Source organism: Microtus oregoni, unplaced genomic scaffold (genome assembly GCF_018167655.1).
Source record: "Microtus oregoni isolate MIOR12 unplaced genomic scaffold, Mior012 000074F_ref0000038, whole genome shotgun sequence".
Classification (NCBI taxonomy): Eukaryota; Metazoa; Chordata; class Mammalia; order Rodentia; family Cricetidae; genus Microtus; species Microtus oregoni.
This window is the reverse complement of record NW_024544004.1, coordinates 4,149,086-4,164,243: the sequence shown is the minus strand read 5'-3', so window position 1 is coordinate 4,164,243 and position 15,158 is coordinate 4,149,086. Positions and strand designations below refer to the sequence as shown.

Below are 15,158 nucleotides of genomic sequence, written 5' to 3'. Positions count from 1 at the left end.
TGTTCTTTTAACCACAGGACTCCAGGAACTCTATCTACTGTGCATCTGCACATCCTGCAGTCTTCTCAGAGTCTCAGAGCAGCTACCCCAAATAAAGATGTTTGTATTTACATGGAATTCATCAGTTAAGAATGGTAACAGAAATAAGGTTTTGACTTCCAACTGTGCAGTCAGGCAAAATCTTCTGCTATTCTCAGGTCACCTTTATAAGGCAGGTGGTAAATAGGCTGTGGCTCACTCCCCACTGTGATACCTGAAGTCACTACTACAGTCCACACAGACATTGACATGCGCACAGTCTAGAATATCCCTTTGTCTAGGCCATCAGAAGTAAGGAAGAGGAGAATGGGCTGAAATAAAGGGACAAAACACATGATAGGTCTCTTTTGTAATTTTAATTGAAGCACTGCTAATCATGTCTTTTGAAAGCACCAAATTTTAAAATCTAAGTCAATTTGGGGGTGGGGGGGGAGAAACACTATCAGGAACTTCTCTCCAGAACAAACAATGATGTTCATTCCTCCACATGTCCAAGTTAAAGTCTACTGAAGCCAAAACTAAAACCCAAACCCCACACAGAGAAAAAAAGATAGATCCTAAAGTCACATTCTAGGGGGTCAGTGCATTCCGCAGTCTTCGCTGGGCTGTCTAATTGTCCTTCGGATGACTTTCAAAAATTAACACCCTAGTCGTCAAAATATACATTTTTCCCATTGGCTTTTTTAAATTAAAAATAATAATTAAAAACAAACAAAAAAACACTTGAAGGAATTTATGACCAGTTGCCTGACTTGGTTGATGACATACAGAGCAAATGGAAGTCAGGAAGGCGGCTTGCAGCACACGACATTCAGGGGATGCTCATCTTTAAGGCTTAGCTTTCTTCCAAACAGTGTAAAATACCCACCTGGACCGGGAGTTAAGGAATAAGAAAGGCCATTCAAGCAAGAGCAGGTACCACTTAACATGTGTATATAGGCTGACAAATTGAAAGATGGACAGGGATTTATGGGCGTAGGTTGAACACTGTAGGGATGGGACAAAGGGCTTTTAAACAAGGCACTTTGCAGCATGGGCCAGCCACCATTTGGGACAAAGACTAAGGAGTATACTACTCAGTTCTACTGCTTCTGCTCTGGAGCTCTCCCAAAAGTCTGAAGCATCGGTGTGAGGAGAAGAATGAATAAGGGAAATTGGATGGGAGTAAAGGAAAGGAGAAAACAGCAGGGAAAGGTGGAAGAGTAGAAGAGCAGAAGGACATGGGACTCTAAGACCCAGAGCCTTCTCCCTTATCACCCCTATTCCTCAAAGCACTGAACAGGAAAAAGCCCTTCCTAAAGGGGCAAGGGAGAGTGAAGATGGAGATGCTAAATCTCCACAAGCCACTGAAGGACATGGCTACCCAGCAGAGTATCCCCTCTTTAGACATAGAGGATCTAGGGAAGAAAGTTCTTGCCTCTTACTAGGCATCCAGCTTCCTACCTGCCTGAGCTAAGCGCCACTCCCAGGGCCAGCAGCATTGCAGGGTCTCCCTGATAGCAACTGCCATCATGGAAAAACAAACCTGGACTCAGCTTGCAGCTATGGAAGCTACTGACTGTGGACTATAGTTTACTACAAATATGGCTAGTCTTGCTAGTCAGCTTACTCTGGGCATCCCCCATTTTCCCTTTCATATGCTGAGATTACAGATGGCCCATTAAGCTTTTATGTGGGCTTCTGGGAAGTCAAACCATTTCTAGAGTTTTGGGTACACATCACTACCCTAGAGGACTGAGGAAGCTGGCCTTTGGGCTCCACCCCTACATTCTATTTGGGGTGATGACAGAAGAACTTGCATATCTAACTAATTCCCAGGTGATATGCCTGGCTACTGTCCGTCTTTGACAGCAATTGTTTCTGCTTTAGATCAGTGGGACTTAATGATTAAAGGCCCCCGGGAAACGATGACAAGGGACGCCCCAGTCTCTAAGATTCAGAAACAAAGCCTACTTTTTCAAGTTCCTAGGAAGAGCCCCCAGTTAAGTTTGAAACTCAGAGTGTGTACACTACAGAGCTGATTCTGCTTGTTGTTATGATTAACAACAGCAGCACGTGATGGACTTGGATGTTCTGAAAAGGCAGCACATAATGTCTTGGTCAAAGGATACAATTCCAAGTATGAAGGGACACAGACAATCTCTTTTGAGAATTCCACAGGACAATACAGGCGCCCCAGCTGTTCTTCATAGAGTGACAGGGCTTCAGTCAAATTGACACAATTCCCCTAAATCAGAGAGAAAAGGAAACATTGGGATTGCTAAGTCATACTCACTTGAAGGTCTCTAATAAAGGAAGAACAATTGGAGCTTGAGATAAAAGTTCATCTTTAAAAAATGAGATAAGACCTCAATACTTCCACAAATTGCACTGGATTCTATTTATGGGTTCATTAGTCCATTCTCTTTCTACCTCATTTGCGGAGCTATTTCAAATTACTGAAGTATGAAGCAAAGAAAGCAGTGAAGCCAATTTCTCATTAGTGACACAGTTCATTGTATCCACACCACCAAATTTAGCATATTCATCCACATAACCCACTCAAAGTAAACTTTTTGTCAGTAATAGTCACAACTGCATTGAAACTGAATAATCAATATAATGTTCTTGCTTTCCATGCTGATTTAAACAACAAAAGTCCTGACAGAGAATTGCAGTCATACCTCATCCTTTCCTCAAATTGTGATTTTGAAAGTGTATCATTGCGCGCCAACATGATGTGTGCTGTGTTACTGCATGAGTGTGACAGTCTCAATATCACATGCTGGAATCAGTTCTCTCCTTCTACCTTTTTCGTGGCTTCTGGGCCTCAAACTCAGGCCGCCAGGCTTCTGTTGCAGGAACAACGTGAGATGAAAACTTCACAAAAGTGGCCTATGCTATCAGAACTTCTGAGAGCAGCCATCCAGCCATGAAAATGGGTTAGAACTATTCCAAGAGACAGCCTTGGTGGTTTTAACTTAGCACATTCACTTAGCACAACGTCATCCTTTAGTGGCAGCCTGTTTAATAACCCATCATCTAGGGTCCTGCAGTGGGATTTAGCCAAAGTGCCCTTCACCAGCATATAATTTGGTTTCAACATCAAGTTCACCATGAGAGCATATAAACACCACACATGTAATTTACAATTCGTAAATAGAAAACACTGTCCGGTTGTTTTTAGAACACATCACCACTGGGGAAGCTATATAGAACGGAAATGCCACCAAGGTGTACAGCTGACTGGTTGTCTGCCATCTTAAAATTGACACCCTGCTCTGTGTTTAAAGAGGACATATGGGAGGGCCGGACCTCCTTACTGAGAATGTGGTACAAAAATTGGAAAGTTTCAATTTGTTCTTTCCCAACATTGTCAAGAAGCAGTTTTTCAAAGAAAAAGAGAAAGAAGAAACTCCACAAAATAGAGACCTACCTAAAAAAGGAACATGATAAATTTCACTTTCCTGCCTACATAAATAGAACATTTTTTTCTTTTCTTTTTAAGAAAGATACACTGGAGTTCCAAAACAAAACCCAACAGCAAAGAAATAACCATCCATTAGTTCAGTAGCTTTGGTTCTAGAAAATTCTCGATCTCTCATATTAGACTTAATTAACACTTGCTTTTTCAGTTTATAAACTTTTGTATTGTTTACATTTTTAAACTGAAATCAGTTTGTACTATTTTTGTAATATAAATCCTTATCTGAGTGTTTCTTATTAGGTTCAAAATTAAGCAAAACCAGCTGGGTGTGGCGGCACACACCTTAAATCCAAGTACTCAAGAGGCAAAGGCAGGGGATCTCTGAGTTAAAGGCCAGCTAGCCTGCTCCATACAACCAGTTCCAGGCCAGCCAAGGCTGCATAGTGAGGCTCTGGTCTCAAAAGGGGGGCAGTGGGACTAGGACAGTTGATGAGGTGGTTAAGAACACTCACCACTCTTGTACAGGACCCAAGTTCAGTTCTCAGCACCCATGTTTGATGGCTCACAACTGCCTATTAACTCTAGGTCTAGAGTGACCAGATACCTCTAGTTTTCAAGGTCATCTGCATATTCGCATGCACATAGCCCACACATATATACACATCATTAAAAATAACAAATCTTATGCAAGCAAAACTAAACAGTAAAAAAAATATCACACTCATGTGAACTACAAAATGTACAAAAATTTTTGAGAATTGACACTAAAGGACAAGAAAGAAAAGATGGCTCAGTGGTTAAGAATACTTACTGCCCATGCAGAGAACCTGAATTCAGATTCCAGTACCCATGTTGGGCAGGCCACAATCACAAGCAAATGTAGCTCCAGGGGATCTGATCTCAGTGGCCTGAGCGAGTATTTGTACTCACACGCACACACACTTTATTCAGTTTTTTTCGTTTTATGAGACAAAGTTTCTCTGTGTAGCACTGGCTATTCTGGAACTCTCTACAAAAACAGACTGGCCTCAGACTCAGAGAGATCGACCTGCTTCTGTCTCCTGAGTGCTGGGATAAAAGGCCTATGCCGGTATGCACAGCTTTAAAAAGTTACAAAGAAAAGCTTACAGTCAAGAGGCTGGAAAGACAACTCGGTGGTGGAAAGCACATAACGGGATTACAGACATTCAAGAGGTTCAGTTTTCCACACTCGTGTCAGTGGGCTCACGAATTCTCGTGACTCCAACTCCAGGGAATCTTAACACTCTCTTCTGGACTCTGCAGGCACCCATACTTACACACATATAATTTGAAAGATAAAATAAAAATAAATGAAGAAATTTTTCAAATGATGCTAATGATGGATTACTTCGAGAAAGCAGTAAAGCTTTAGCATGGATTACAGATGTCTAAAGGGTGCTGATAATGAACAGTCCAAGCTATGGGAGTGCTCAGGAATTTGCTCCATTTTTCACTGTGGTTTCCATGTGTGTTACATATCCATTTTTATATGTAGCAGCCTGTTTTTTTTTTCTTTTTTTGGCTTTTCAAGGCAGGGTTTTGCTGTAGTTTTACAGCCTGTCCTGGAACTAGCTCTTGTAGACCCGAACTCACAGAGATCCGCCTGCCTCTGCATCCCAAGTGCTGGGATTAAAGGCGCGCGCCATCATTTCCCAACTGCCTATTACTTTTTTAAGTAAGTGGTTGGAGACAGAAGATAGATGGTCAAGTCCCAGGGCCTAACTTCTACCCTCAAAAATGCACATTCCTAAGTTCTGTGGCAAGATAGTAAGGCTTCTTTCAAGCACCCAGGATGATGCCAGTGATGTCACAAATTTGCCACTGTGACACGAGCAATGTGTTGGTAGGAGTTTCTGAAAATCATTATATAAAATCCTCATCCCACCATTAACGTTCTCCAGTTTTCTGCTACACACTCCAGCTAAGGGCAGAATCAAGTGTTATCACCTGAGCATGTCAACAGGTAGAAAAAAAATAAGCAGAGTCTAAGGGTACAAGTCAATGGAAGAACTCCTGTCTGTCATTCACCCCAAAAAGAAATCGATGATGATGAGTGAATAAGTCAATGAATGAATGGTGGCGACCACAGCTTCCTGTAAGGCTTATGCCTCTTAAACCAGGTGAATCTTAGTGTGCGGCACATAGACCAACAGAAGAAACAAGCCCAGGACGGCACAAAATGGTATCACTATATTTCCACTCATACTGAATGGGAGGACAGAATGTATGCGGTGATGTCTTTGGGATAATCCTTGGCAAAGAACACAGCCTTGGACTTATAATCTGGAGGTTTAAAAGAGAAACAGTTCACAAAAGCAAGTCCTCAAAGTTACAGTCATTAATTAGTATTTGTACATGCTGCATTCTCGTGGGACATTTCTATTAGTTTCCCACACTAAAGCACCAGTTTCCCTTAGCAAGCAAGCACAAAACTACCATGATGGCGCCTTTTACCTACTCCAAGCTGACTGCTTCACAGAGGATCCATACTTAAATACCCTTCCTTCAGGCTCCCAGGCAGTTGGGATTATGGGCAGATGGCACCCATGACTAGCTTGTTCTCACTCTCTGTACTGGAGCAGAGGAAGCCCTATAGTGTAGTCCTGAAATAGTATTGTTGACATGGGCATGCCTCAGTGTTGGGACTAATGAGGCCTGGCCTTCAGATGCTCTTCCCTCCTAGAAGCTGTGCCTAGCTTAGAGGATCAGAGGATGGGATTTTCACCTGTTGGCCATTGACTGCAGTGTATTTAAGCCTACATGGTGCTAAAAAGGGGGGGTTTTTGGTATCAGTGTTAAAAGGTCTGCGTGTCGGTCGGTCTCTGAGTCTGTATTCTCAACCTCCAGCCCCTTGCCCGAAGCTCGCGAACTGAATTCTAGCGCACAGAGCGCAGACACGGGGGGGGGGGGGGGGGGGGGGCACGGTACACGGCACCTCAGTCCAATGGAATGGAAAAGTCTTCCCCAGCTGGGATTCAAAGAGATGGTAATACCTTCTTTGAGGGTTTTAATGCTATTGATTGATCAGTGTGTTCAAAACTAGCAACAACTTCTTCCCCATAGATGTTCACAACCTGAAACTGCTGGCCTATAGATACTCCTACCAAGACAAGCTAACTTCTTTTCCCTGTGCTGTACATAATAAAACACAGAGGTTCCAGGTTGCTTGTAGTAATTGGCTCAACTCTATCAGAGTGCACACAGCCTACCTGACCCCAGCTTCTCCACGCAGAGGTATCCTGTTCTTTCTTTTCATCATTTTTTTTTCACTACTCTTAGCCGGAGCTCCAGATCCAACCCATGCCGATCCTGGCAAGTCTCTGTTTGGTTATAAGATCCTAGAGCCTCATGTTTCCTCAATTAACCTGCTTGAGACTTTCTTCTAGTTGTGGAAATGTGGAGACAGGGGAATATGATAATCGTGCTCCCAAAAGTCCAACTAACTCAATCTGCATTGCTTTTACAGTACAATCCTTGTGTGAGTCAGTTTCACCATCAACAACCTACATAAAACAGAGGCCTACCAACTTCCTCCGTAAAGGGGCAGAGAGGTCACATTTTCGACAGCACACTGCTCCTGGAGCACAAAACAAATGGCATGGCTGTTTATCAAGAAACTCAAAAAGAGCAGGGAGCCACATCTGGCCTACAGTGTGTAGACACTGGCTTTAAGGTACCATGTGCCCACAGGCTTTACACGCAGTGGGAAGAGAAGGAAAACAGGACAAGCTGGAACTTTAGGTGTCTTGTGTATTCTAAGTTCTTTTATTTATTTATTTATTATGTATACAGTATTGTCAGTATTCTGTTTGCATGTGTGCCTACAGGCCAGAAGAGGGCACCAGATTTCCTTACGGATGGTTGTGAGTCACCATGTGGTTGCTGGGAATTGAACTCAGGACCTTTGGAAGAGCAGTCAGTGCTCTTAACCACTGAGCCATTTCTCCAGCCCCCTCTAAGTTCTTTCCACAGCATTATTCTTCTCAGATCCCATGAAATAGAACAGACTAGAGTCTGCAGATAAGTGCTTTCAAGAAAAAAAAAAGACTTCTAACTATTCTGGGTATTTAAATACACCAATAATCTTTAAAAGCAGTTCATCAATTGGTATTAACAGTTGTACAGGAATAAGAAGTTCTGCCATGCAATTACACAGTATAAGGTAACTATAGCTAATGATTGTTCCAAGAATCATTGTTCTTGAAAGTTCCAAGAAAGGAAGCTGAACGTTTTCTGCACAAACATGTGATATATGTTAAGAAGATACATGTGCTTAACCTGATTAAAAATTAGACAGTATATACATGCATGTAAACATCACATGGTAACTCTAAATGATCATTTTTATGTTTTTATAGATCAGTCAAAAATAAATTTATGTTAAAAATCTAAACCAGCCTAATTGATGCATCTACAATACAGCTCCTGAACCTAAGGCTCAGGGAGCATCACAGAAACGGTGCAGAAATATTTTAAGAGCCAGAGGAACAAAAAATCTATTGTGACATTGTGTCTGTTAGAAATGCTCTGGAAGGAGCTGGAGAGATGGCTCAGCGGTTAAGAGCATTGCCTGCTCTTCCCAAGGTCCTGAGTTCAATTCCCAGCAACCACATGGTGGCTCACAACCATCTGTAATGAGGTCTGGTGCCCTCTTCTGGCCTGCAAGCATACACGCAGACAGAATATTGTATACATAATAAATAAATATAAAAATTATTTAAAAAAAAGAAATGCTATGGAAGCTATGCCCGTGATACTACAATATTATGGCTGTCAAAATAACATCTGAATGAGGATGACACTAATATACATGTTTCATGGGACCCAACCCTACCTAGACAAAGAACTGCAGGCAACTATGGAATGCTGAAAGCAGGAGAAATAGTCTTCCCCAGGGAAGAGCACACCAGTTGGTTATCTCATACCACATGGTCAGCCCTGAAAACTGTGTGTGTGTGTAACATTATACAGACTAAGCAGGTTGTATTTACATATCTATGCACCAGTATATGTGTATCTGTGTGTATGTATGTATCTGACAATTAAAAAAAAGAAGCCATGAATGACAGAAAGCAAGGGGGGATATATGAAAGGGATTTGAAGAAAGGGAAGGGGGAAATGATGTAATTACAGTATGATTTCCAAAAAATATTTACAATAGAATGTACTGGGGCTGTAGAGATGGCTCAGCAGTTAAGCACACTTGCTGCTCTTCCAAGGGACTGGAGCTCAGCTCCCAGTACCTACCTGAGGAATCTTATAAGGCCCTGTAACTCTAGCTCCAGATCTGACACCTCCAGCCTCTACAGCCAGCTGTACTCACATGCATATACACAGAGACACATGCACATAGATAAAAATAAATCTTTAAAAATAAAAGGAGCATACAGTATTCAGCAAAATTCAAAGATCCACTTTAATAAAATGAATTACTGAGAAATTAATACAATATAAAGTTGGTCACAAGGTCAAGTCTTTTTAGGGGATGGGAATTATGTACACAGGACAAAAGACATAATTCTGCTTAAGATAGTCCATATTAAAAATAATAAAAAATAAAAAGGGTTAGTTAGAGTTTACATGTAATAGGATGAGCAATACTCTCCAGTAAACTCAGAGAATTCCGAGACCAGAGTGCAAGGGTCGAACTTGGTTATTAACTATTTTGTGTACCAAGTAATGAGACTGGATTAACAAGTAGATGCCTTTGTTACTTTTTAGGAAGAAGTGTATTTTCCTATATATACCTATTTTATACAAAACCACAAATTCAAACCTTCTTTAAAGTTAAGAATACCCTCAAGAATGAAAGTTTAAAAAAAAAATTTAATTAAAAAAATTTTTAAATTTTTTTTTTAAAGAATGAAAGTAACTACAAAGAAAAAAATCTACTTCTATATGGTGTCTGCAGCTCACACTACAGGTAAAGCTGCTCATCAAGAAGGGTGTGCTGCTAAATGGGCTTTTCCCTAGAGATAGACCTAGAAGATGGGGGACGGGGAAGAAATTGTGGTCTGTGTCTCCACCTGCTGGCGAAATTTCATACTACAGCCAGGGCCAACAAAATCAGGATAATATTGTCTTCTGTTAAGTAACATCTCAGGACGACAGATTTTGAACAAGTATAGTTCAAATATATTGTTACTCTCCTGACATATGTAAATTTCAAGAACATGCATTCAAATAGGTAAATATTGACTCTTCTTGAGAGTCACAGGAGTAAGGGTGGGGACTGAGTGGTCTACCTGTGTGAAGTATTTCCCATCCTGTTTCAGAACTTTCATTGACAGGTCAAGAATCAGTCTGAGAAACTCCCATGTGGAATCTGGATATAAAAAAAATAAGTTTTGTAAATATGTTCAAATATTTGTAAATATGTTATCAAATATTCAGTCATAGTTAATAAACAAAAAGGAAGAGACCCCTGTGTGCTGGCACATGCCCATCATCATCCTGGCACTTTGGAGGCAGAGGGAAGATCAGGAGTTAAAGAGCATCTTTGGCTACATAGTAGCTTTTAGGTCAGCCTGCACTACATGAGACTAATTTAAAGACACATATGCTTGAAAGTTTGTTCATGAACAATAATGTACAATCATATAGCTGGTCTGTACAAACACCTACACAAACACCGAGGTCAGGATCAAGTTTGCATCTATTTAAGACAGTCAGTACATCACAATAAAGACTTAGCATAGCATAGCATAGCATAGGGACTGAGAGTATAGCACAGTAGCAGAGAGTTTGCTCATCCGCAGGAGATCCTGGGTTCCATCCCCAACACTGCTCTCAGATAAAGGACAAAGATTAGACACAAAGGCAGAGCTCAGTCTGAAAAAAAGCTGCTTAAAGAAGGAAGTCAGTAACATTCACTGAGAAGCTGAGGAAATTCCTGGTTGTGGAAGACACAGAATGCTGCAGCCTCCTTAACAGCAATTCATTGACTACCTGTGTCAGACCTAACCTTGAGAATATTCCAGGAGACCTTTGTTCATAGGTATTAACTTAACAGAGCACACTAGCTTCCACCAATGCCTCACTCAACTAAGAATGTCTTCAGAAAGTTTGGAAACTTCCTCCAGCAGAGGTTACCCTGCTTTGCTGTAACCCACTTCATCTTGCCACCAATGTATTTGAAATATGCCTTGATTTGTGAATTTCTTTTGTTCCACAACTATAAAAACATGAAACTGTTACCACATTGGAACATACTACTTACACTAACCTGAATCCATGTTCCCCAACCATGGTCGCTCATATTTGGTTCCAGAACACTCTTACCCTTTGAGGTATAAGCTGTGTTTTCACATTAGGAAAAGGAAAAAAATGGGAGGCGGGGAGGAGGCGGAAATTTTTTTCAGTAATAATAATAAAAAATCCAGTCACCTTCCCACCATCAATGCTAGTTCAACTGCTTTTAACAACTAAGAGGAGCTAAGAAGATGGCTCAGTGGGAAACGTACTTGCCATACAAGTGTATGAATTTGAGTTTGTCCGCCAGTACCCACACATAAAATGAGCATGGTGGCATGTGCCTCTGCAGTCCCAGTGATGGGGAGAGACAGGATTCCTAGGGCTTGCTGGCCAGCCAGCATTTCCTACTTGATGAAAGTTCTAGGCTCAGCAAGAAACTCTCAAAAAAATAAAGTAGAATGCAATTCAAGAAGATATTCAGTGTTGAGCAATGGTCTTCACACGTGTGTGTGTGTGTGTGTGCGCGCGCGCGCGTCTGTCTGTCTGTCTGTGTGTTGGCATGCACACACGCATACATTTGTGAACATGTACATGTATATAGTTTGAAACACAGCCGTACGGTGGTGGCACACACCTTTAATCCCAGCACTCGGGAGGCAAAGACAGATGGATCTCTGAGTTTGAGGCCAGCCTGGTCTACAAGAGCTCACTCCAGGACAGGCTCCAAAGCTACAGAGAAACTCTGTCTCAAAAAAACAAAAACAAACAAACAAAAAACAAGAGTTCAAAACACAATCTACCTTCTTCTGGAGATGTAGAGATCGGGACAGCTGTCAAATCATTAATCACATAATCGAACTCTCTCCCTTCTTTGGCGTACCTCTTCAGTACTGGAATACAGTCTTCTATGAGGACCTTTCAGAATGAACAAGATTGGATGCATGAGTCAACACAAATGGGTGGCATTGAACACTTATAAATAGGAAATGAAAGCTGGGGATTAAATTCACAGCACCAGCACCAAAGAGACCTTTCATCCCTGTCTGTTAATAGAAAAACAAAGTGTCAACCATATGCCTATATCCTTTCTCATCTGAGTAAACAGTCCCTCTATGGATGCCATTGCTCCCTTCATTAACTGAAACACAATCTCATTTAAAAAGGTTTCTATAGGTTGCGCATAGACCCTTGATAAGAAAAGAGGACAATCAGATGTGGTAGCCCATCCCTTATTAATTCCAATTCTTGGAAGCTAAGACAGAACAAGTGCTACTCCACAGGTTTGAGGACAGCCTGAGTTTTATATTGAGTTCCTGGCAGGAAGGAGAAGGGAAGACTACAGTGTAAGAAGTTAAGTATGGAATTTGATATCTTTGAAGACTTTTACTGTCCTATTGTTTTATAAAACGTAATATACTGCAGAAGTTGCAGTAGGCAAAGGCAGAGAAAATGTGGACACCCAGCTACAGGGAGTTTGAGGCCAGCCTGGACTACGTGAGATTTTTGTCTCAACAAAGAAAAAAAAACACTTCAGCTAACTATAATCCACACATTCATCCCATCTGAGAACATGCCTACCATATGTATGAAAGTCAGGATTTGATCCCAGCACCACAAAAAAGTTCATTTGACATCCTCACAATCTGTTTTCTTTTTAAAAAATATTTTTTTATTTATTATGTATACAATATTCTGTCTGTGTGTATGCCTGCAGACCAGAAGAGGGCACCAGACCTCATTACAGATGGCTGTGAGCCACCATGTGGTTGCTGGGAATTGAATCAGGACCTTTGGAAGAGCAGTCAGTGCTCTTAACCTCTGAGCCATCTCTCCAGCCCCTCTCAATCTGTTTTCTTCACTAAATTTTAACCCATGTAATCATCCCAAAGATAGACAATAAACTACTCTATCTAACTTCAAATGTTCTATTCTTGTCTTCAACAATCCTATATGAAGTCATATTAAACCCCTCACTTCCCAATTTAAAAGCTAAATTTTCCTTTGTATCTTAGTTTCCAAATCTAGGGACTAAGTTTACTGAATCTCTCTTTTCAATGGTTTCTAGGGTTAGCTGATTTAGTTCTCAAGCAAGTGGGTAGTCTAATATGTCAGCATCACTTACTAAATCTTTACCCAAATGAAATGAAATGTATTTTGGGCCTGGCGTGGTGGCACACATCTTTAAATCCCAGCATTATGCAGGAGGCAGAGGCAGGCAGATATATGTAAGTTTGAGACCAACCTAGTCTACATACAAAGCAAATTCCAGGGCTAGACTGTCTGAAAAAATTAAGAGAGAGAAGGAAGAAGGGAGGGAAGGGAAGGGGAAGGGGAAGGGAAGGGAAGGGAAGGGAAGGGAAGGGAAGGGAAGGGAAGGAAAGGAAAGGAAAGGAAAGGAAAGGAAAGGAAAGGAAAGGAAAGGAAAGGAATCCATCTGGGATCATATGTTAGCAGGTTGTTACTTAACACATACTTCAAATAAGTTCAAGTTCCCATGATATCCCTCTTATCTGTCTACACAGTCTGTGTCCAACTTCCTACTTGATTATAGGACTACAGTAAATTAGCAATCAAAACAAGTCTCCTTCCACAATAATTGTTCTCATAAGTTTCCTTGGCTATTTTTAGACATTTACTTTAATAAGAGCAACTTTGAAAACATCAGTTAGCCTCACTCAATTGGTTCTGATGAGAATTAGAAGAACAAATGAGAAGCAATGGAAACTGTTCTGCTATCTATCACCAGGCACAAGATATCCCATGCCATTCCACAGACTCCATTTCATGTCTTTCAGTCAAATCACAAAGCTCACCACAGCCTCATAATACCTCTTGCTAAGTTCATTTAGCAGATTATTTTTACTAGGATTTCCTGCCACACACCTCCCAATTTCCTTTCAGTGTTTTGCATTCAGCAGAAAGAAAAAAATTAAACTTTCCTAAATCACTTAAATCTTTAATCACTGAACCAATTTCTCAGAAGCCCAAGTAATTGTCAAGGTAAATTTCTTGGATTTTTCTAATCATTTTTATTCCATAATTATTTGATTTTATTATTTTTATGACTTCCACCTTACTTATTAGTGGCTTCAAAAATAAGCATAAACTCAGATACGCAGCATCCATAATTTGGTTCCTATTTCCAATGAAAATGAATTTTTGACACTTACTATAATTTTTACATTATCATTTTCTTATTAAAATTAAATCTCTGATATTTTCTATTATGTTTTGGTGGAATCCCTCTAATGCAATATCTTTATGTGCGTGCATGAGTGCGTGTGTGTGTGTGTGTGTGTGTGTGTAAACAAAGAAGACACCTTGTCTGAGTGAGTCCTAGGGATTAAATTGAGGTTGTCAGATTTGGAGACAAGTGACTTTACCCACTAAGCCATTTCAAACAGTCTAATAACAAATTTCTGAAAATTCTCATTTTTAAATTTTTAAAACTAAATTCTATTTCAGTATAACATAGAACTTTTTTAAAAGTCACTAAATTGAACTTTATTTTACTTGATAATTTTGTATGTGTGTACATAAACAGAATGTATACATACACATAGGTAATCCATCCTTAGTTTTCTAGGCATAGTACCTTTAGTTTAGTCAGTATTAAGATTACTGTCATTATAAAAGAAGTATTTTTTGTTCCTGAAACAAATGTAAACCAGAGTAGTTGTTTAAACATATGTAAAAATCTCTGCCTTTCTGAAAACAGCATTTTAATGGATTGTTGCCTTTGGTAGTGTTCAGGTGGGTCTGTCTTTTCCCAGATAAGGCTCCCACCCTGCTTGAGAGCTTCAGAACCCTTTGCACCAAAAAAAGTCCAGACTCCTCCTAGTGTTCCTTCGGAGACACTGAATACTGCTACCCTAAAGAGCCACTGAATAGAAACAAGATGTGATAAGTGATTTATTAAGTTCCTATACCAGGTGGCTTTAACATTCTTTTGTCAAACAGTCTTTCGATATGTACCAACTAAACACAAAAAAATCCCACAAAGAACAGTCTTTTACCTTTGCTGCACAAATCTGACCATCTGGCTTACCATCTGTGCCCCGAGGGTCAGATATCCCATTTCAGGGGAATATTGGTTAGTTTCCCATTTTCACCATACCACTACTAGATTGTGTTGTTGCTCTGTTTGTGCTTCTGGTCTTTCCTTAATTTTTACATACAATTCATACAACCAAAAGCAGGGTGACAGGATTCTGCACTCCCTGTACTCTGCACTGATCTAAAGTGACCTCCACAACCTTGAATAAATCCCTTTAAACTTTCTAAGGTTCGGCTCTTCCCAATATAATAGAACAACATCTACAAGTTATGGTGTAGGGATTAAATCCAGCAGGAAAGGGTCTGGTCCATTATTTGTCAGACACGGGTAACTTTGAATTCAGTGTGAAGCAGTTCAATGCTATGCAGAGCTGAATTCTACCATCCCTTTTGAATCTATCCAACAGGATAAGCTAACTGTACTATTTCGTGCCCTGCCCTT

General features: G+C 40.5%; 1 protein-coding gene across 2 annotated transcripts in view; it reads right to left on the bottom strand.

Annotated features, from left to right (window-relative positions):
• Positions 1 to 384: 384 nt before the first annotated feature.
• The window catches only part of LOC121441330 (spermine synthase), a 61,916-nt gene continuing 47,142 nt past the window's right edge, over positions 385 to 15,158 (bottom strand). For both annotated transcript variants that reach the window (XM_041642461.1, XM_041642460.1), the window contains exons 8-11: positions 11,461 to 11,575; positions 9,712 to 9,791; positions 2,151 to 2,266; positions 385 to 907 (exon numbers count right to left, since the gene is read on the bottom strand). In XM_041642461.1, the coding sequence (XP_041498395.1) occupies positions 868 to 907; positions 2,151 to 2,266; positions 9,712 to 9,791; positions 11,461 to 11,575 (351 nt within the window). In that variant the 3' untranslated portion in view covers positions 385 to 867. The remainder of the gene's footprint in view (positions 908 to 2,150; positions 2,267 to 9,711; positions 9,792 to 11,460; positions 11,576 to 15,158) is intronic.